General features: G+C 32.5%; 1 protein-coding gene across 1 annotated transcript in view; it reads left to right on the forward strand.

The window, feature by feature from the left end:
- The window catches only part of LOC145287848 (myosin-VIIa-like), a 534,923-nt gene that overhangs the window by 402,058 nt on the left and 108,277 nt on the right, over positions 1-24,588 (forward strand). Inside the window, exons 5-7 of the mRNA XM_080135723.1 lie at positions 12,729-12,842; positions 16,257-16,403; positions 23,066-23,250. Of these exons, the coding sequence (XP_079991849.1) occupies positions 12,729-12,842; positions 16,257-16,403; positions 23,066-23,250 (446 nt within the window). The remainder of the gene's footprint in view (positions 1-12,728; positions 12,843-16,256; positions 16,404-23,065; positions 23,251-24,588) is intronic.

Below are 24,588 nucleotides of genomic sequence, written 5' to 3' on the forward strand. Positions count from 1 at the left end.
TCCCTGAATGAAGCATTGACAAATAGTACAATAGGAATAATAGTATAGTTTTAGCTTCAAGCAGATACCAGATTTACATAGTAATAAGTACATTTCTGAATGGCTATTAAAAATTCAATCTTTTCTGTATTATATATGTGCTCTATTCATTTTACTGAGCACTGTATCGTTATAAATAATGCCAGATAAACTTGAAATGTGCGTGTAGTCTTGATGCATGGCATATTGCCACTGATATGTCAGGGACTAATGTGATTCAGTGTCAGATTTATACGAGACATCTTAATTAGGGAGTTGTGCAGCAAAGTATTTGTTGAAATTGCATTTAAATTTGACACAAGGAGCAGGTAGGGAATTTCAAAATGCAACCGATCAAAAATAGGAATTTATTAGAGTAGAAAGGTTTTCAGCTTCTGGAGCCTCTACAGTGTATTGTTGAATGTCTTCTATGCAAAATGAACATCTAAATTAAATATACATATTTGGATTCATCGGACTACTATTCTTATCTTGAGTGTGATTTTCACAGCGTTTCGGTCAGTGTAACCTCCGAACTTCTTCAGATGTATCTTGTCGAACTCGGGAATGTTTCTGTCGAACATGGGAATCTGGACGGATTTTTGAGCGGAACCCTTTATTTACTTCATGGGGTTAGCAGTGGTTAAAGTATTTGGAAAAATCAATTGTGAAAAGTGATATTCTCCTGACGGTTGAAGGTTCATTCCTCAGTGTGGGTGACCAAAAAATACAAATTACTTAAGACCTCTATCCAGTCATGGCTGACGGAACAAGAACATGCTACCTTCGTGAAGTAAATAAAGGGTTTTGTTCGAAATTCCATCCAAATTCCCGAGTTCGACAGAAACACTCCAGAGTTCGGCAAGATACACCTGAAGAAGGTCGGAGGTTACATCAACCGAAATGTTGTGAAAAGCACACTCAAGATGAGAACAGCAGTCCAATGAATCCAAATAATACGAATAAAGAATTCAGAAACATCTAAATTAGAATGTTATTAATATTCTTTACAGAACAGCAACAACAAAAAAGAGGATTTGAATCTTGTCTGACATCAAATCTGAATGATTGACAATGTTTGGATCATGTCAGCCATTGAGAGAACTAGATTTTGATGTTGACCTTGCATCAGTTGAGACTGATTTTACGCCTTAGCAACAGTCTATTGATTGCGCTCTTTATTTTTTGCCGGGTTAAGTATTCACGTCAGAGCTATGCGATGATATATTTAGAAAACAAACTATTCAGGCAAAGCTAAATCCTTATAGGTCAGAGATTTGATCTCATGTTTTGATTGGCACAATACCAAATGATGGCTTGTGGAGGAAGAAGGATGCGCAACATTACACGTGACACGGATGCTCTTCAAAGCTGTTCACAATGAACTTGATCTTTGCTCAGATTTATATAAAGGTGACCGTTAAAAAGTAAGAGAATGATGAATGTCTCTAGGAACATAGACGAGGGTGGTGTGTGGAGTGCGATATCATGTACAGATCTTTGGTATTTTATTATCTCTATATTAATAAAATTGTTACCGCTCCTTGATTATGTGTATGCGATTCTTTTGTCTCTATTTTTTTTATTTATAATGAATCCAATATTTATTGAAATAAAAAAAAAGTGCAATAGCTTAAAGTAATAAAACAAACTTTTAAAAATCCTATTTAGAATTATAATTATGAAATTAAATCTACTAGAATGCATTTTAGTTGGCTCAATCTTAAAATCTTTAGCCAGTCATTCCAATCGTTTAATAGTTAAAAAGATGTAAACTAGTCACCGCCAAAACGGGGGGGGGGAGGGTAGGTAAGTACTTTTTGACGGACCGTCTTTTTAAAAATCTACCAAAAATCAGGTAATTATCCGATCAATACGAAATTTTCAGCGATTATTAAGAGAAGAATGAACTTTATAACAGTGTACTTATTTTTCATAAACGATATTTATATATATATTTTATTTTACTTACAACCCCCCTTGTTTTGAGGTGGTACAAATATGCTTAAAATAATCATCTGAAACTGAACACAACATATTGTGTTGTAAGGGACAGAAATATAGATTTAAAAAAAAAAAAAAATTGTTTGCATACCTTATTTTAACGTCTGAATATCAGAACTTCGATTGTGTTTAATTATCCCGCTTTTGAGTTTTGAAGTGTGAAATTCGGTGAATATGTTAAGTAAAATAATTAATTTAAGTTAAGCAAAACAAAAAAAAATTTTTTTTTAATATTTATACGAAAAAAGCCATTTTAAAATCTTTGATAAATAAATTAACAATTTCTTTTTAGCCAGCCGAATAATGCATGACCATTATTAAACAGGGCATGCTTTGAAGAATCGATACAAAAACAAATTCGATAAATATTGTGCCCTTTGTGTTAAAAATAGCATCATTTTTTTCGATCCCATTTGAAAACGTTTGGCGCCTTTCGACTACGGTGGACCAAACGCGCTGAAATAATTTTTTTTTTATTCTGCTTTAAATTGCCCCTCCCCCATTTTGGGGAGCCTGGCCCCCACACACATACACATTAAAAACCAAACTCATACAAATGGTCACCCATCTGGTACTGGCCAGCCTCAGCGTTGATAATACATTGAAATTTTCGTTACTGAAAAATAAGTTTTTTTGGCCTGTTTGGTCTTCCATAGTTTGCTTTTTATCGAATACAAACGTAAACAGTGTCGATCTAGACTCTAGATTGACGCGAAGTAACTGGTTGCCTATATGAATAAGTGGAATTATTTGAAATCCAGGTACTTATATTATAATATTTTTGCATATTCTCATAGAAAATCATCCTAAATCTTAGTTAGACAACAAATAAATAAATGAATTATTTCAAAAACCTTTTTTTTTAAATATTTATGTACGTTTTTTGTGAAAGACAAAAAATGTCAATTGTTAACTTTTGGGGGAAATTTAACATTTAAAATTTAATTAAAAATAGTAGAAAAAGTTTTACATTATTCTGTTTTCTATATGATAAAATTCAGGGTTTTATCTTTCTGGAAAAAAAAAGTTACTCAGAAATAATGGATTTTAATAAATGTAATTTCGTTTTAAAAAACAACAACTTGATTTTTCGGCCATTTTTGACGGTGCCTAATGTAAACTTTTAATAGTTAAAAAGATGTAAACTTTGATACTATAAAATGTGATTGGAAGTTGGAAGCATTTAAACTACCGAATAGAAACTTATTTAAACTGGCTTTAAAATTAGTATTAAGCATTCCTAAATTATTTTAATTAATAATTTGAATGAAACTTACGATTGTATTTAAATCTAATTAAACATTACTATATTATTTATAATATATATATACACTAGATCACTTAAGCAATGTTTAACCTGGTTAGTACTAAATGGGTGACTATTTGGGAATACTAGAAGCTGTAAGTAGGACGTTGACACCTCCCTGCAAGAACTTAATGTCATCTCTATTAACGAGGATATACAAGCAACTGGGGATCACTTGTGAATTTGATATTCCCATGAAACTTCCTTCAAAAGAAGGAAGTTGGTTACACCTGCCTTTGGTGACTGTTGCTTTGGTATGGATACGGTATTATATTATTCAATGGATAGGTATTAGCTTGTGAGTTTAATTTTAGAACTTGTTTATTAAAAGTCTTTGCTGTTTATTTGGTACAGACAATATTATTATAAACATACCAAAATTAATTTCACCATTGAATTCCTCATGATTTCTTATTTAACTAAGGTTATTTGATCTTGGTATAGGGTTTTCGTTTCAATTGACAGACTGCAAAAAGGTAAAATAGATTATTAAGTACGGATCCATAGCCTGGCTCACGGTCAATTTACCATCTTTTAACAGTTTAGTTTATGGTAAGCAAAAGGAATCGTTGGAAAAAGCCTATGCGAATACTGATAATAAATTCAAAAATTGAAAATGAAACTTTAACATAAGAAAATAAGGTTTACCATGAGTTTAATTATATAAAATATTTTTTTAAGAAAACTATATTAAAAAATGTTTGTAAGAAATGTTTTTGGGGTTTTTTTTGTGTGTGTTTTGCTTTTTAAGACAAAAACATGGAAACAATCCTGAACGAAATTTTTTTCTTTCGTAGAAAATGTATAAGGTGTTTTTTGCAAGAATAGTTTCACTAAATAATTTTTCTTTTTTTTTCATAACGTAAAAATTTTCTTCATGGAAACAACTATAATGAAAACCTTTTTTATATCAAGAATATTATCAAGTAAGTTTTTTTTCTAGTAACAAAAATATCGCCTGCTGATTGGCTAATTGCATTGGCTTTTTCTGGCTGCTTATTAAGCACCTTGCCGTAAATTTCCAGAAGATGCCCACATGACCTTGGGTCAGGTTCAGAATAAGTACTTATTCTTATATACTTGTTACTGATCTCAGGAAAGGCTGAGAAAATAGCAATTTTAAATCTTATTAGGTATTATTTCTATCTCCCATTGACAAGGTGGTCCTGAATATGACCTTAAACTATATCCGATGGTGAGGCCCCAGCTTGCAGGCTTTGGGGAGTGTGAAGTCACCTTTTAATTGCCATTGCTCCCAGGTCCACTCTGACCCGAACCGACTTAAAAAAAAAACAAATATACTCTATTAAAAAAATTTTCTTCACTGGATTAGGCATTAAATAACCTGAAAAGGGTTGATATGCCATAAAACAAAAACAACCAACCAACAACCAACCCATTGACAAGGTAGATATACAACATATTACTCTATATATTACTGTATTATATACTATTGAAATTAAGTTTAGAAATTATTTGCTAAATTCGTAAGGTATGATAATTGTGGGGGGGGGTGATCTTAGTTTGCTTGTGCCTGTTTAATTCGTTAAATTCTATCATGTGACATAGTAAGGGTTTGAAGTGATATAGCTAGTTCTGCTTTGTAACTTTAGAAACAGATGAAATGTAAGATTCTACTTTTAGACCTCTTCTGTCTCTTCCAAAAATAGCCAGAAGAAATTTGTAATTGTGGAAAGTAGATTAATAGTAATATTTTTCTGAAGAACTATTACTCACCATTTTGCTTTCCTTGCCATTTGCATTATGACAGATTAAATAAGATATTAGCTAACTTATCTTATTGCATGATTTTACCATTTTATATATATATATATATATATATATATATATATATATATATATATATATATATATATATATATATATCTTATTGCATGATTTTACCATTTTATATATATATATATATATATATATATATATATATATATATATATAGTAAAAGTACTGGCATTTTCTGGGAGGAAATATAAAATAGATTTAATTAAAAAAAAGAAAACAGAATCGCAATTCTGAACAAAAAAATCAGAACGAATGTCATTGTAAATATTTTTAGGTCATTAAATTAGGATTTTGCCATGTTTTGAAGTTGTAACATTTGGAAGGATACCAATCCAATGCCCTTTTAATGGAAGATATTTTTTACTCGCACTAAACATTGTCCTATTATGTTAATTATTGAATTTCAAAAGCAAGAAAAAAATTGGTAAAAGTTTAAACTCAAACAAAGAATAAATTAGAAAAGTGAAGGAAAAATGCTTGTGTATTTGTAAATAACATAATTCATTTCGTTTTGACATCAACTTGTAGGGGACTAGGATATATAAATACCCCAATCCCGTTACAAAAGAATAATGAAACGAATGGGAATTGAAGGAAACAAAGACTCAAGTAATGGATAAGATAAACGTCGTTTATTTGCTGTTGAAAGAAATGAACATTTTAGTTATAACATGTCCGCGCGTATGTAACCAATGTCCGTTGCAGGACTGGTGTTGTAGCAAGAAAAGGAAATGTGTTTTCATCTCAAGTTTGGGTCACTATTGTTTGTTCGCGCGTGGGAATTGAAGTGAGTGTTGTAGTGGAAATGAGAATCCAGTGTCTAGGCAAGGAAGAGGATATTAGAGTTGTCATCAGTTAGTAGTCAGCTACGCGAAGGTGTTCTTAGTGACCAGTAGTAGATGGAGAGAGAAAGAGTGAGAATGTATACATACAGTCATTAGCTCGTGCCCCATACATAGTAGGAAGTGGGCGTGAGGTGCGCGTGCGTGCGCGCCGAAACGGCGGCGGCTTGTTCGCCCAACCTCTCTAGTTGAGAGTTGGTCCTAAAAAGAGGATTAGAAACAGCTTGTCTCCATGTTTTATACTCGCTTCTGGAGTGTCTTTTGCGCATGTGTATTTCCTTAGAAAGCGGAAGTGACGTCGTCCATGTGTGTGTTCGTGTTCGCGTGTGTGAGTACATGTGTATACGTAAGTGTGTGTGTATATATACGTGAATGTGAGTGTATGTACACGAACGTGAATATGTGTACATGTGTGGACGTGGGCGCGTATGTTTGTGTGCGCGTATGTATATGACAGCTTGAAATATGAATGTGTGTTTTGTGTGAGACTTGAAAAAGGCTCGTACAAACTTTTATCTACAAATCTGTGACAGTGTTATTTATTGAATTTCAAAAGCGAAGAAAAATCTGTTCTCTCCCCGGGAAGAAGAAATCCTTCTATATTGAGGCAATTTTTATCATGAACCCAATTCAAAATACAATATAAAAATTGCATCATTATTTGAACATCAAAAATGTACTTATTTAAGAAAACATCGCGCAAATTTTGGCATTTGTAAGTGGCTGTGTTGATTAATTCTTATCTCGTTAAACTGGAATATTTACAGAACATATGAGATAGTCATTCAGAATGGCAGAACGAATGAAGTCCCATTTTTTTAAATTTATTTTGTAGAAGGGAGTGATCGTTATTTAGATTTTAAAGTTTCTATATAATGTAGATAACATAGAATTTACTTTCCCTTTTTAAATCTAAGTAATGTTTGAAGTTTATATGGAAGCAATATACATGAACTCTACGCAAAAATATCGAGTTAGTTTAGTGCAAATATGTGATAAAAATGAATTTGAAATAAAATGATGAATTCTATGCTTCTTCAGATTTTCTATTGAAGGGACAATGATGATAAAAAGGTTAAGGACGAATTAAAATAATTTAAGTGATTCAACCAAAATTCCCTTCTGTTAAGAAAGTATCTCGTGTTTGGTTGGTAACTGCCTTTTGTGTGTGTGTGTGTGTGTGTGTGTGTGTGTGTGTGTGTGTGTGTGTGTGTGTGTGTGTGTGTGTGTGTGTGGTGGGGGGTGCAGATAAGTAAAAACATAAAAATAAATATTGAAAGAATAAGAAATGAATGTATCAAGGCTTAAGCTAATTGGATTGTATAGCAGATTAGTTTATGAAGCTTTTGGTTCAAAATCTAAAATAGACAAAAGGAAATCGATTTTAGTACATTGTGTATATACATATGAGAGAGGGGAAAGGGAAGTTTACATTATTTCGCTTTCTTTCTCTTTCATTGTAATAGGTTGTCTGGGTTGAAAAGTCGGAAAGAATTACTTTCTATATTTTCTTTCATTGCGTTTGTCTGGCAGGCAGAGAGGGAGAAAGGGAGACAAAACGCAGCTTTTCTGTTATTAAACAACATTCTACTGTAAGATACCGATTTAATTCAGTAGATTAAAGGGTTAGCACACTATACTTAAAAGCTGAAGTTGTAGAGTCTGAACCTCACTCTGGTATAAGTACTTTTACTCTGACCCCACCCCACTAAAATGGACATAAATATCTCAAATTATGATATTAGGTAGATTATTTAGTTCACCTCTTTTTTTATTAACAGATTTTTCTCCCTTCACTATACATGATCAAAGGGAAGTCAAGCCATTTTGAAATCTTAAAGTTTATTTTCTTCTATAATCTGTGTAATTTATAAAATAAGGGTAACAGGTGATATCTTAGTTAAATTTATAAATTGCAAAAATAATACACATATCAGTCATTTGATTACATGTTTGATTACACTGAACTACATGATAATCCATATGACAATCATTTGTATTATTATTCATCGGACTACTGTTCTCATTTTGAGTGTGATTTTCACAAAGTTTGGGTCGATATAACCTCCGACCTTCTTCAGGTGTATCTTGTCGAACTCGGGGAATGTTTCCGTCGAACTTAGGAATTTGAACTCTGGAATTTGGACAGAATTTTGAGTGGAACCCTTTATTTACTTCATGGGGGTAGCATGCTCTTGTTCCATCAGCCATGACTGGATAGAGGTCCTAAGTAATTCGCAAATGTATATTTCGGTCGCCCACACTGAGGATTGAACCTTCAGGAGAATATCACTTTTACAATTGATTTTTCCCAGTACTCCAACCACTGTGCTACTGGTCCTTGCGGACAATTCTAGTACGAATGTTAGGAGCCTTAAACTTACTTTTGAAAATCATTGTTATAAGATTTGTCCTTTAATAATCTGGTGCATTGTGATGTGGATTAAATGATGAAAAAGGCTTTTCAGTCTTTCCCTCGTTTTTGCTGAATCTCGAAATAAAACAGGTTGAGGTATAAAAACCAGAAATATTTACATATCAATCGATTGGGTTTTATTTTTAATCGTTTCAGCAAATTATTTTCCAACCTAGGCTTAAACGTTTAGACTACTCTAATATTTGTTTGTAGTTAAAAGAGAGAAAGAATATAAATTTGACTTGTGTTTCTGAATTTCTGAGATGAGCATAATTTGTATTTGTTCTCCTCTTCACTTTTTATTCTCACAACTTTTTGGCTGATGTAACCTCAGACATTCTTCAGGTGTATCTTGTTGAATTCAGGAATGTTTCTGTCAAACTCGACAATCTGTATGGAATGTTGAACTGGACCTTTTATTTAATTTATGTATGTTCTCATTTTGTCAGCCATGACCGTGTAGAAGTTTTAAATAATTCGCAATTGTATTCTTAGTATCGCTCACACTGAGGATTGAATCTTCAACCTCCAGAAGAGCGTCACTTAGAACTAAATTGATCTAGTACTTTATCCGTCACATCATGGCTCCTTGTGGGCAATTCTAGTATGAATTTTGGGAACTTTAAACTTACTCTGGTTTTTAGATGTACAATCTTACTACTTATTACTATATTCATTCAACAAGATTCACCTGAAGAAGGTCAAAGGTCACTTCAGCCAAGGTATTGTGAGAACAGTAGTCCAAATAATCCAAATAATACAAATTTGCTTTTATTGATAATTTGAATTTGGTTCATTGATTATTGTTTACATGAGTTCGGGTGATAGAAATTTAAAAAAATAACAGAATTTTTTGTTGTATGAATTTAATATTGATTACCTATAAAAAGTTGTTTCACGTGTAATTAGACAACCTTTATTTTAGAGTGGAAAGGTGTGATTGGAAATTTCTCAAATATTTTTTTTATGAGTTTGAATATAGTAAAAAGTTGTAGAACCCAACATATCTAGTACTAGCAGGCCGCCTGGCGTTGCCCGGTCGTAAAATATGTATAAGGATTATATTTTAATTAATGCAGAAACTGAAACATGAGTATTATGTTTTTCTAAACAGTTAAAAAAAAAAAATACTCTGGCTGAGATCGAAACCAAAACCTAAAGACAATGAGACAAGTACCATAACTATTAGGCCGGCTTGACACGATCTTTAAAAAGTTTTCCAAGCCTACTTATTTTTAACATAACTAAGCTGTCATATGAACAATTTAACATGCAAAAAGGTGTTGACAAACAGATCAAAATCCGATGACCCACCTCCCATGTACCAGTTTTTCAATTTTGACTCTTTAGTAACACGTTTTTCCACATGAAAACCTATTAAAGTTTTCCACTGAATATCCTATATACCAAATTTCACGTCTGTAAATCAAAAATCCGTTCAGTATATAGGTTGAGAAGTGTTCTCACACACGCACAAATGCATTCTCACTTTTCTTTTAGATGGATAGATTTAACCATTGCAGGAACCGTTTATGTAAACAAAAAGAGTACTTGTGCAGTTTAATCAAGACATTAAAAAATGAAAATATCGAAAAAAAGGTTATATTGTCCGTATCCGTTTTGGACTGAAGATCTCAAAAAAAAAAAATTCTTTTAATTCGATCGAGTATTTTTTTTTTTTTTTTTTTTTACAACAGAAAAACAAGTTTTTATGAGAGCGCGTTGAAGTCAGGCATTATGGAATTTGTTAAACACGCCACGGGGAGATAACTCAATGTAAAGCGCCGATACTCCCTCCCCATCTTTAATTCTAGCTTTTCTTTCTAAAAATCGAACCGTTTGCTCGGTATCATAACAAATTGTTTTTTCGGTGTAAAAAAAAAAATTACTTGATGAAATTAAGTGAAACTTTTTTTCAGAGAACTTTGTTCCATAATGGATACATGCAATATAATATTTTTTTCGATATTTTCATTTTTTAACGTCTTGATTAAACTGTACAAGTACCACAAAAAGAATTGATTGAAAGATAAAACCAGAATGGATCCATTCTTAAGATACATCTGTCTGTATTTAGGGATGAAACTTTTATTTAGACAGAGGTTCTTATGAACATCTTGGACGCCTCTAAAGATTCTATTTAAAACTAAAGCATGGTAGACTGACCAACAGACAGAGCCTCTTATATATATAATTAGACATGTAGAAGGTACAAGATGGAAACACATGAAATTAAATATCTTATGTGACTGTTTGGTGCCAAGTTATCATGTGATATAATGAGAGCATGATTATGACGGAAAAGTTTGATGACACTTTTAAAGATCAGAGGTGATCCAAAACGGAAGTTAACTAAACTATGATACTTCCAGGCAGATTTTCTAGTGATGTTTTAGAGAAGACATGTCCAGATTGCTGCCCATAATGGAGCAAAGTGTGACAAGACGAGCTATTCATCTATTTGTCTTTTGTTCTCTCTCTCACATATACATGTAAACTGTTTCTCTGATTTTTTCTGTCGTTTTTAATAAATCAACATCAGCATCCAAGTGTTTTTGTCATCAAATGTATAGAATCTGGGTTATTGATGTGTGTATAATGGCCAATGCACACGTCGGTAAGTGAAAATAAAATATTTGCTGTTACCCCAAAGTTTCTGCCATCTCATGATAAAAGAAAATTTTTGTTTTTCTTTCTCAAAAAGAATTTTTTTTAAAATTTTCTTTAATGGAGAATGGGTTCTCTTTATTTCTTCATTTTGTAAAGCAAAAATGATGCTGGGAAAGCTAAAATTATGATATTTGTTTTAATGTAGGTTGTAGTCTATATATCTATAAAAGTAAGAAGTGTGTGTGTGTGTGTGTGTGTGTGTGTGTGTGTGTGTGTGTGTGTGTGTGAAGATAATTTATACACTCAACAAATTTTTGATCTACAGACTTGAAAGGGCTGCTAAGGGGTCAAAATTGGTACTTTGGGTTATCGGATATGTATCTGTTCATCAACTGTTTCACAACTGCATGTGCACAAATCGTTCACATGACAGTTTCCTTGTGTTAAGAATAAGCAGTTTGAAAATACTTTTTAAAGGACGTGGCAAGCTGGCCTAATGGTTATCCTACTTTAGGTTTTGGTTTCAATCTCAGCTCAAGTATTTTTTTTTTTTACTTACAAGAAGTGAGCTGTTTAGAAAAATATAATATAATACTCGCATGCACATATATTATTTTAATTGGAATTCATTATTGAGATGTGTATTATTTATTAATTTTTATTTTATTGCAGACTATTATCTGCATCTTTTTCTTAGTTGTTTCACAACATTTTGGCAACTATTCCCCTTCTGGTCTTCGTCAGGTGGTAACTGCGACGGGATAGGAACTCTGAATCTCCTGACTGCATCCACTGCAATTACTGCCTTCCGTAGTTATCATCTCACCATGTTTTGGAGGAATAGTTGGCCAAAATGTCGTGAAACAACTAAGAACAGATGAGGATAATAGTCCGCAATAAAAAAAAAAATTAATAAATAATACTCATCTCAATAATGAATTCCAATTAATAAATAATATATACCATTCGGTACGAACCCAACCATGGGAGATCAGATAATAAACATAAATTTATAAGACCAAAAAATTCAACCATGATCGCCCTTCGGGGCCCATGGCACAGTTGATAGAGACGTTGAATCTCTACGGTTCCAAGGGAGAATTGTCTGAAGATATCGGTTTCAATCCTACCCAAAGCCATCCAGAGGCTTACTTGGCCAAAACGTGGTGAGATGACAACAACTACAGAAGGCAGTAATTGCAATGGATATAGTCAGGAGATTCAGAGTTCCTATCCTGTCACATTTACCACCTGATGAAGGCCAGAGGAATGATTGGCGGAAACGTTGTGAAACAACTAAGAAAAAGATGAGGATAATAGTCCGCAATAAAATAAAAATTTGCATTTGTTTCAGTTTCTTTCATTTTATTTTTTTTTTAGGGAATTTAACATTATGTTAAATATCGGGCAACACTGGGTACATCTGCTAGTATGATATATTAGGACATCATAATCAATATTAGAACAAGAATGCATCCATCCTTAAGATGCATCCACGGCGACCACCAACAAAATTTGAAGCAGTAACTCATTTCAGAAACCTTATCAAATCAAATTAAACCACTTTTTCTTTTTTTATAAAAATAACATTTTTGTGCCGACCAGAAAAGAACATTCTTTTCATCCAATCATTTAATCTAATAAGAATGAAGCGCTTTTATGAAAAAAGTCAGTCATAAATTCTAACCATTGTTCTCTGATTAATGTTTTATTTTTTTTTGTTTATTTTTAGGGAGACCATGTTTGGCTTGAGCCAAAGACGCGGGATGAGTTCAGCGTGGCCATTGGAGCTAGGGTGAAATTTACAGAATCTGGAAAAGTTCTGGTTGTTGATGATGATGGGAAGGTAAGTAAAATTTAGATTTTTTCTTTTTTTTTTCATTTGTTTGTTTAATTTATAAAAATCTAACGCTAATTTCTCATGAGAAAATTTGTTTGAGACAACTGTATTCTTATTGTTCAGTTGTACCATCTGTCACCAGAGCTCTGGAGAGAAAAATTGTTGTAAACTATTAGAATAGTGCAGGGACCTAGCAGGAAGTTTCTCTTGAACTCGCCATTAGCAGCAGCAAGAATGGTTTCTGTTTTTAACTATCCCAAGTCAAACTTGAATAACAAAGGGGGAAGAATCGCTGTTTTCTGGGCTAGAATCTTACATGAAGTGGCTTCTTGCCTTGTTTAGAACAATTTCCATTAAAAAACAAACTATCAGTAAGTGAAATCATGGAATGATCGGTCACACTGTTCAACTATCAGCAGTAACTGCTGTATAACCAGCAAAAATTATTGCTTGAATCGATGTTATATGACTGAAATGAAGTCTGCTGTGGTTCATGAATAAGTGATCAGTGATCTACATCTGTTTAAAATCTACTAGATTATAGTATGTAGTTTTGTCTGGCTCAGAGTACTGGCCATTAAAGAAGGAGGCAAAACAGAAGCCTATTAGTCATGTATACAAAGATATTGTGTTGGATTTAGAGATGTCTGCTCAGACTTGACCATATCTGAAATGTTGGTATTTGCCACCAATATGACATTTTGTCAATTTTGAACAGAATGATGAAAAATTGTCTGTGTCAGACAGACATTTGCATAAACAAACAAGACAACTGCAAAAACTGCTTAAGGAAAAGGTTGAGAGAACAGCCAAAAAAAAGATGGTTGAATACCCTGCATTAAGATTTCAAGATGCCCTGACTTCACTCTAAGCCTTTGTTTGTTTGTGTATGGTGAAGGGAGAAAAATGTAAACTGAAATTCCATCAAAATGGTCAAACTTGACCAAAATTTTCAAGATTAAATGTCAAGGTCAAATAAGATGCAGGGCTTCACATAACATCTCTGTCAGCTTTCTATCACTTATCAAAGTTCACTACTTGAAATATTAATTCAAAATGATAAATGTTTAATAAAAAATACTAAACATTTTTTTTCTTATTTCTTCATATAAACATTTTGATAATATCAATGCAAATTTATTTTTTAAATGTGATTGTAAAGAAAGGAAAACAAGGAAGAAATCAGTGTTGAATATTGTTGAAAATAAAGTCACTCTTTCTAAAGAACACAAATGCTAAATATTGGTGCAAAAAATGAAACAATATTGTGCAAAAAAAATTGTTTTGTTAAAACTTTTTAAATCATTGAATTGAAAAACAATAATGAATAATAGTTAATAATAAAAATTTTTTTTTTTCTCAAAACAAATATGCAAATTAGTTAACCTTACAACTAATATTGTATATACATAAGTATCTATAGTGTAAAGCTGAATTAACTTGTAATAAGGTGTTTTGACATCACCTATAGTGGGATAAATGGTCTAACTTCAGCATTTATATATAACTTATATATAAGATAATAGATGATAATAAAATCGACTTGGAATAAAATTAATATCACTTCTGTGCCTGCAAGTGATTTTATTTCAACTATGTTACTTATACATTTTTATTTACTATTAATTGATTGCTTCTAAATGAATAACTATTGTTTTAATTTATTGCTCCTATAATATTATCAAAATGGGTTGCTGTTGGTTAAATCAATAATACAACAAAATATTTTTAAATATTGTGTATATTGTACAAATGAATGATTCAAAGACAGCTATATTTAAAATAGTTCATCATAAATTAATGTTTGGTGTTATTCATTTGTAATTTTATTGTCCTATTTATACAATGTATATATATATATGCAATAGTTGATATTAACAATAATTTAAGTGATTTACAAAAAAAAGGATAAATTATGAAGCCTTTCCCAAAAATATTTTCTGATTAATTTTCAAGGAAGGTAATTTAAATTAAACGAACTGACTAGAAAAAAGATATAAAAGACATAAGCAAGAGTTCAGAAAAGGGAGACGGTGACTGAGTGTTTGCTCTCTCTCTCTCTCTCTCTCTCTCTCTCTCTCTCTCTCTCTCTCTCTCTCTCTCTTTCTCTCTCTCTCTCTCTCTCTCTCTCTCTCTCTCTCTCTCTCTCTCTCTCTCTCTCTGTAAGCAACATCACTATTTTTAATTGTTTTTAAATTAAATGAAAACATTGTAAGTAAAAAAAAACCCACTCGCACACCATTGCTGAAGCAAATTGGTTTCTTTCTTTTCATTTCTTGACGGTCTTATTTACCAAATAATATCTATTTATATGAATAAATGTAAAATAATTTTTGTTTTATGAATGTTTATTATTTAAAATCTATCATACCATTCTCATATCATTTCCCCTCATGTAACACCATCAACATATGAAAATAATGTACAAACCTTTGTAGCAGGTTGCCCGGTAATGCCCGATCATAAAATATGAGTAAATATAATATTTAATTTATGCAGATTTCATATTTATTATTATAGAGCCAATTCTCTATTCATTATTATATTGTACCTAATATATAGAAGTGATTTCAAGTTTGAAAAAAATGACTCCAACATTATTCATTGCCATCTGAGCTAAGTTCATATGCATATAAAAACTTAAAAATTAGCATAGTTTAATTTATAAATGTATATTTGCACATGCATAGAAGATACACATTTAGTTGACTTACATCTACTAAGTTCCAATTTTTTCAATCTTGACCCTTTAGCAGCTATTTTTACTGGCTCAAAACCAAATTGAATTTGTTTCACAGGTCCAATTCCCCTATATATCAAGTTTCAAGTTTGTAAACTAGAAATTGACAGTAGTTTGTTAGAAACCGTTCTGCACACACACACAGAATATTACTTATCTATAATTATTTATAATTCATAATTACTATCGCCCCTTTAAGAAATAAAATTCTTAAAAGTTGAGCACCTTCTGTGAAATTGAAAAAGTCGGTCAGCTGGCCTTGTGTGTGCGATCATAACTTCCTATTACTTGATCACTCTAAGATCATCTGTATTAAACGTCAAGTTTCATTAATATTAAAATTTCCCTTAATTTTGTAGTGGTTAATGTTCGTCCTGGAGTATGTTCCTTGTTAATGGAGTTAAAGCTGGCTCTCTAACAGAGTTCAAATCCTCTGCTCTGATGATTGCATAAGCATGAAACACTAGTGTTTTTAGGTATAAAATAAGTATTTATAATTATATATTTTTAGGTATAAAATAAGTATTTATATATTTATATATAAGACTGGTTGACATGTAATGTATTGCTGGAGTTCATTCATATATGTTTGGATAAATATGCATTTGTCAACAATATTTGTGTATGTATATCTCAGAATACTACAAATAATACTGAAATGTCTTCTTTTTCCTGTATAGGAACACTGGATAGATGGCAAAAGACAGATTCGACATATGCACACGTCCTCAATCTCTGGGATTGAGGATATGATTGGATTGGGGGATTTAAATGAAGCAGGCATTTTGAGAAATCTGTTTATTCGCTATATGGATAATTTGATTTACGTAAGTACATGACTTTTCTTAAAATTTATAAAAATTTTTTTTTTTTTTTTTTTTAAAGAAATCAAAGAAACAACCGACACTAAATTATAATGTTTGACTAAAGTCTTAACCATGGCTTCTATCAGCATTTGTATGTAGTCACCATTACTGTGCTCTTATCAGTGACATGCAGCAAGGTTAAAAAGAACTCGATAGCAGGAAGTTGGTTTCTTTATATCTTATCAATCTTGACAGTTGTTGGCAAGATAAGTCTCAGCTCAGAAAATGAGATCATCAAACAATTTGCATTCTACTTTTCTTTTTTTTTTTTTTTAGTTATTTTTGTAGCAATAAATTTTGAAAAGAATGAATTAAATTGTACCTTTTTTTTTTTACATAGAAGTCACAACTTATCAAGGCTCAGAGGCCACTTGAGGATAAGGGTTTAAGAGTGTACAGTAGTCAATGCTAACATAATCCACCATCTATATCATTTGAATTATTCAAACCACTATTCTCATTTTGTGTGTTATTCACCCGGCATTTCAGCCAATGTAACTTCCAACCTTCTTCAGGTGTATATTGTTGAACTTAAAAATCTTTCTGTCGAACTCTGGGAATCTGTATGGAATTTTGAATGGAACCATTTATTTTACTGAGGTAGCATGCTCTCATTCTGTCAGCCATGATCGGGTCGAAGTTCTAAGCAATTGTATTTTCAGTGTCGCCCACACTGAGGATTGAACCTTCAACTTCCAGAAGAGTGTAACTTATAACTGAATTTTACTAAGTATTATATCCACTATGCTATGGGTGCTTGCAAATTATCAATCCTCATCTCAAAAATTCAGAAACATAATGTCCCACCTTCAATCAATCATCATTACATGATCTTCACATGCTCTTAATCCTCTTATCACAGAGATTCTTCTGAAAAGGAGACTGCTGTTTTCTACATTCATCACCCTGAAGAGGATAGAGAAAGTGCAGAAGTGCTGATTTTTACAAATAAATGACCTTGAATCATTTTAAGTTAACCTATCCTGGATGAATACTGTTAAAAGTTAGATAATTAAGAAAAACTGTTCATTCATCAATTTAACTGTGATCGATTTTAAATCACTATTTGATTAACAAAAATTTGGTTTGATTGATTATTAAAAATTGATTTCAAATTCCGAAAAACGATGACAATAGCTATTAGGATCAGCTGGAGCATAAATGGGTGTCTCCTGGGGTTGAGATTCTTGCATCCTTAAGGTAGGATGATATGCTTTAGGTTGATTTGAGTCATATAGACATAATTTAATGCTAGAAACTGGTAGCTGGACATCAGCATATATTGTATGTCAATGGGCACTGAGATTGGTAGCTGGACATTACTGAGCTAGATGTCGATGGCACTGGAAAGAGTAGCTGAACGTCAGTGAACTCTGGAAAAAGTAGCTGAACGTCAGTGGGCACTGGAACAGGTAGCTGGGCATTAGTGGGCACTGGAACAGGTAGCTGGGCATCAGTGGGCACTGGAACAGGTAGCTGGGCGTCAGTGGGCACTGGAACAGGTAGCTGGACGTCAGTGGGCACTGGAACAGGTAGCTGGACATCAGTGGGCACTGGAACAGGTAGCTGGACGTCAACAAGAACTGAAGCTGGTAGTCGGATGTCAAGGGCTACAGGAGCTGGTGGCTGAAGGCACTAGAGCTGCAGGAGTGAGCTGGGAACTGCTGAGATTGCCACAGGTATGAGCTGGAGGCACTAGAGGCTACAGGAGTCACTGGTGGTAGAAGGAAGTCTCACAAAGCAAACAGTAGCAGAGAGTGATGTCATTTTCACTCAATCTTGAGGTCAAACAGGTTGTTTATTGAAAGTTAGCACTGAAAAGGGCTGTTTAAATCGCAATTATAGTTTGTGGTAGTCAGCTGGGCCATTTGAACTACTTCTGCTACTGTTGCTAGGTCCTGTCAGCTGTTAGGCTTGATTGACTTGACTGAGTATGTCAAAGTCGCTATTAAGAGGATCCTTACCCCCTGCCATTCTACTGATTTGCTGATAAGTCACTTATTTCATGGAAAGCGCATTCATACTACCGTTGATTGGCTTGATAAACAAATGAATGATTATAATTAATTTCACACTGTATTACTTACAGTCAAAAATGTATTGGGTTTTTATTTACTGTATTTACTTTAATCTAGGTTCAGGCTGGGGAGGAGGTATCTTTAGATGGAACCCCTTTAAAATGAATGGAAAAAGCTGTACAAATTTAGCAGGATTGATGGTACTTTGATTCTCTGTTTAACCTTTCCAATGTTTATAAAAATGAATCATCATCATGGCATTTCACTCCATCTTGAGGTCCATTATTGGGCAGTGCCCGAGGCATCTCTCAAGTCTGCATCAAAGCATCCCTCGCTTAGGGGACATTCTGTGAGGATGTGTCCGATAGTCTGCATGTCGGCCCTACAGGTACACCAAGCATCCTGTACACAGCCTAACTTGTGTAGGTCGTCCCATGTTTGTGCAACCTTCGTTCAGGTGAAAAGATTGAATAAAAGAACAAAATGTCATCATAATCTTTTGTGTTAATTGAGTCGAGCAACAAAAACAGCAAAATAACCACTAAAAAGTCATTCCTTTATTGCCAAGAAGTTAATTACCATTATTATAAACAGAATAACTTTGCGTGAAGAAGAGTTGCTTTATGACAGCCAGTCTTAAGATAATGTAGATTTTGTGCCCATGTGGATTGACATATCAAGATTGTGATTTAGGGTAGACGCTATAAAGCCATCCATGTCTTCCACGAAGACCTGGAAGGAGGTAATCGTGTGTGATCTGTCTAGAAGTGTAAGCCATGTTTAGTTTAAGAACAGTTTCCGATGGTTAGTTGTTTTACACAAGTCCTGGAGATGACTGGTTCACAGTAGACAGTTCTTGAGTTTGAATCCACAGAGCAAAAGATTCTTCCCATGTTGACACAAAGAAAACATATGCGAAGTTGCCACAGAAAGGTTTAATATTTATGGAGCAATTCTGGTTTCTGATTGGTTGGTAGCAGAATGGGAATTAATTCAATTCGTCAGTTCCTAGCAGCATCGTTTATAAATAGAATCTCCCGACTATGCGGGATCATACCCCATTATGAAATATTGCAACATCCCCCCCTATTTTTTATAATGGGGAAGTCCCTTTGATTCATTCTGCTCAAAAATAAATATATATTTTTTTTATATTCAATTATACATAACAAAATTAGAAATTGGATCTTAAATTTTTAGCATGTAAAAAGACGCCATTTTTAATTGTGTTCAAATGTCAAACATATACATCTATGTGTACATAAAAGAGAAATAAAAGAAATTTTTTATTTTTACCTTAACATGTGAAAAAGAAAGCCATTTCTTAAATTTGATTATGCAGCTTTGTTCAAAAATGCATACACATATACATATAAATGAATATACATATAAATATACATGCAATATGTACTTGTTTAAAGAGTTTTTTGGATTTTTTTATTTGTTAATTAAAACAATGCAAAAAATAGGACATTTTTGATAAATAAGAAAGAAAACTAATGTGCATAAAAAATAAAAGTCAATTGTAATTTATGCGCACCTTAAAATAAGCATGCAAAAAGTATATGTCAAAAAAAAATTTGCAAAGAAAATGTTTGCAAAAAGTGACTTTTTTCTTTTTTTTAATGTTTTTTTATACATTTTTTTTAATTTCAGTAAAAGTATTAATTACGCATTAGTAGATTAAAGTGTTAATACAAACGAAATGAATGCAGTTTAACGTCTTGCCAAGGACTTTCCTTTGAGTAAATTCTATCCCCAAAAACCAGGATATTTTGTCAAGATCAGTCATTTTGAATCTTTTACTTAATTTTTTCTTAACATCTGTCAACATGATGTCACAATTTGATGAGATTAAAATATCATCAACCCATAAAACCAAAATCAGTAGTTTATTGTCTTTGTGTTGGGTATATAAACAGGGGTCTGCTGGGCATTGTTTAAATTGTTGTTTAATCATACAATTGTGAAATACTGTATTCCAACCCTGAGTACTACGACTTGTTAAGACAGTACACACTATTTTTATTTTTCATTATAAATCCCTCTGAAGGGGTAATATAAATTTCAGTCTATTGGGCATTCAAATAAGCATTTTTTACGTCCATTTGATGGATGTTTAGGTCATATTGCAATGCGATTTGCAATAAAATTCTGTTTGTGGTCAGTGAAAACGTAGAAAAATATTCTATACTGTAAATCTAGCTTTGTACTGTTCAACGCCTGATGTTGTAGTCTTTTTTGTAAAGACCCATCTGGTAGAAATAACATTTTTATCTTTTGGGAGAGGTACTACCGTATAGGTACTATTTTCGGTCAAAGTATCTGTTTCTTTTTTCATGGCTATTTTCCATTCATCACAATGTTCTGAATTAATTGCTTTGTTAAAGCTTTTTGGCATATTTTCCATGGAATAGCAATAGTCGCTTTGATAATCTTTCATATTGACGACCACAAAAAAAATCAGGCTGCCTTCTATTTCTTTTGAGGTATCTGTCGACTTTAACATCATCATCATCATGGATACTCTTGTCGCCGTCATCTTCATTGTCTTCATTTGTTTAATAATTTGAGAAAATATAATTTCATCCTCTTCATATGATGGGGTTTCGTCTTTAAAATTAAACATGTCTGTGAATTTTACACATCGGATTATTTTATTTTATTTTTTCTCTGGAAAAAATACTAAATTGGCTATACTGTTTTTATCGTATCCAAGAAACATACCTCTATCGGTTTTAATATTTAATTTACTCTTTTTATCTATATATGCGAAGCAAGTTGAACCAAATACATGCATTTGACTAAATTTGGTTTTCTACCACAGAAAGCTCCATATGAGGTTTTAGATAGTGTTTTGTTAAAGCATCTGTTGCCTATATAGGCAGCCACCGTAAGTATGTATGTCCAGAGGTTTTGGGTGAGTTTTGATTCAATGAGTAGACATCTTGCCATTTAAAAAAGTGTCCGCCATGCTCTTTCTGCAATCCCGTTTTTGTAGGGGCCAATTTTTCATGCTTGATACGATGGTTAATTAGTAAAAGTTCAAAGTCTTTATTAGTGAATTCCGTACCGTTCTCTGACCATCATTTCCACAGGACCATTCAAGTCACAATGCACCAGTGATAGAATTTTTTTGGCCTTCTTGTCTGGTATCTTGTTTTGATAGTTTGTCACTTTTCCCTGTGTACAAACATTGCAGTTAAAGTTTTTTTGATGTCTTTATTTTCATTCCATCAACTACAGTCGGCAACTTTTTGATATCAGGAATATTGCAGTGCCCAAGAATTTTATGCCATATCTGTAAATCATGGCAGGCAGTTTTCGATGGGACTACGCTATTTAAATAATATAGTCTTCCATTTTCTTTAATGTCGAATATAGTTCCATTCGGGTACACCAGTCTATATTTGCACCTTGTTTAATGGCAGCTTGTACAGAAAATATATTTTGTTTAAATTTCGGGGTTAGAAGAGCGTTTTCTAGAATACAGAAACATAGTTCACCTTTATTGTTCCTTAGCGAGATTTTAGCATCACCTCTTTTCAAAACGATATCGTTTACTCGACTGCCATCAGCTAGTTTTATAAAATGATTTTGAGGCTTAAAGTTGGGATCAAAATTGATAAAATCAGATTCCTTTGTAATCACGTGGCGTTGCACCACAATCAACAAGAAAATTATTATTGTTTGTTGAAGCATTAAACGTGCATGAAAATAAGAATGTATGTTTGCTAACTGAGCTCTCTGCATTTTTAAAATTTTGAAAGTCCGGTATCTACATTGGAAACTCTTGTGATTAGGTCGGCCACAAATATAGCAAATAATTTTTGTACTTTTCTTACGAGAAAAATTGTTTGCTATATTTGTGGCCAACCTAATCACAAGAGCTTAGAACATGGATCAAACACTTTGGAGACAGGCATTGAAAGAGGCTATGAAAGCATCCAATGATTGTGGCAGGTAAAACCAGACAACGATGATGATGAATAGGCTCATCAACATGCCGATATGTTTTTATTCCCATTTCATATACTGGAAAGTGTCCAATGACTTTAAGAAATTGATTTCTAAACTAAACTATCTCTGACCAGGCTTTTATTTGTCCTTCTTTCTCTCAAGTACATTTTTATCATTTCCTCCCTTCCTACTTTGACTGTTCTAAACCAAGAACTCTAACCTGTTCTTTGAACATTGCTATACTCTTCTGCATACATCTCCCATACTATCCAGATTTTTATCTTTGTCTGAGGTCATCAGAACATCTTTAAGAATCACATTACACATCTGTCATATCATTTTTATATCATTTCTCTCCATGCAACACATGTCCTCAACCCACACTGTCCAGGTTTTACCTCCATACATCATCAAACTGTGTACACATTCCTAATACATTTTTTCCTTGGTCGACAGTTGTGGTTAGTAATGAAATCTATTCTATTCAGTCCTAATTTTTGTAATCCCACTAACACCTGCTCTACTTTGTGCTTCAATGTTATTATCAAGATGACAAAAATTCTTGATAATAAAACCATTTGATTTGATTGTCTTAAAAACACATTTACAAACTCGTAATCATGTATGTTTTTTTTTTCATTGTAGACGTACACCGGATCAATTCTGGTGGCAGTCAATCCCTACCAGATTCTTCCCATCTACACAGCGGAACAGATAAAAACCTACCGAGATAAAAAAATTGGCGAATTGAGTCCCCATATTTTTGCCATTGCTGACAATTCTTATTTCAACATGAAACGCTACCAACAGGATCAATGTGTCATCATCAGGTAAGCATCATCTTCAAATATTTCATTTATTATTCAAACCTACAACAAACAAATTCCATCATCATCTTCATCAAATTCATCAAATATTCATATTTTTTTAATTAATCTTAATATTCAAATATTTCATCATTTATTCTTCAAACCTACAACAAACAAGACCAAATAAACAAAAATGGCTACTCAACAACTATGGAAGATAGTAATTACTGAGGATATAGTTAAGACTCAACATTCCTATCTTATTGTGGTTACCACCTGATGAAGGCCAGAGGAATAGTTGGCTGAAACATCATGAAACAACAATTATGAAAATGAGGATAACAGTCCACAAATAAATAAATAAATATACAAATTACTCCTCTCAAAGGATTTCAATAATAAAATCACAAAACATATTGTTTTATAATTTTAGGATTCATTATAAGATTTAAAATATAAGGCTGCTTTGAAATGATAAACAGCCATAACTTGATCTCTGCTCTTTATTTGGAACTTGATTTGAAAATGTTTCAAATGAAAATGAATTGCTAATATATATATATATATATATATATATGGTAGATTTTGTATTAAGCTGCTTTTTTATCCTATTTTTTGCAAACAACTTTAGTCTGCAGAGTTTGGTTTAAACAAATAATACCATAAAGTGAAAAATTAACCTCTTATAAGTTTTGAACATGTGTATCAAGACGGACTGCCTTGAAACAGTTGACTCGTGTCAAGAGAAAACTTTCATCTTTCTTATTTTTATGCCAAACTAGCAGAAGCCATTCATGAAAATTCAGATATCTCAGATTTTTGTAAAATTTTAACAATGGGTATTAATTATTAATTAAAAAATATTCTCCAAAATTCTGTTTATTTGGAATATCTTAAAAGGTTTTAAAGATCATAATATGGGCACAACTTTGAAAACTGAAGAATTTCAGATTTGCATTAAATTTGACTCATACTTATTAGACATCAATTAAGCAAGATTCCTAGAATTTCAATTTCTAAAAGCTTAAGCCTAAGTCTTAATTTTAGACATTTTCTAGAATCAAAATTATGTATTGATTTTGATCTAAATTGTAAGCGGAATTATATCTTGATTTTAATCTTCAAAATTCAAATCTTGCAATGAAGCCACCTTTAGCTTTGCTAGCAAGAAACATACCCCGAGGCCACCATTCATCGCCACAAAATTGAGTGAAAATTTTTTTAACATTAATGAAACTTGACGTTTAATAGGATGATCAAGTAACAGAAAGTTATGACCTCACACACAAAGTAAGTTGAAATTTTCAATCAAAATTTATTGTTCAACTGAATACTCCATAAACAATTTACAAAATCCTT

The sequence above is a fragment of the Euprymna scolopes genome, chromosome 11, assembly GCF_053919585.1.
Source record: "Euprymna scolopes isolate OS-2025 chromosome 11, ASM5391958v1, whole genome shotgun sequence".
NCBI classification, from domain to species: domain Eukaryota; kingdom Metazoa; phylum Mollusca; class Cephalopoda; order Sepiida; family Sepiolidae; genus Euprymna; species Euprymna scolopes.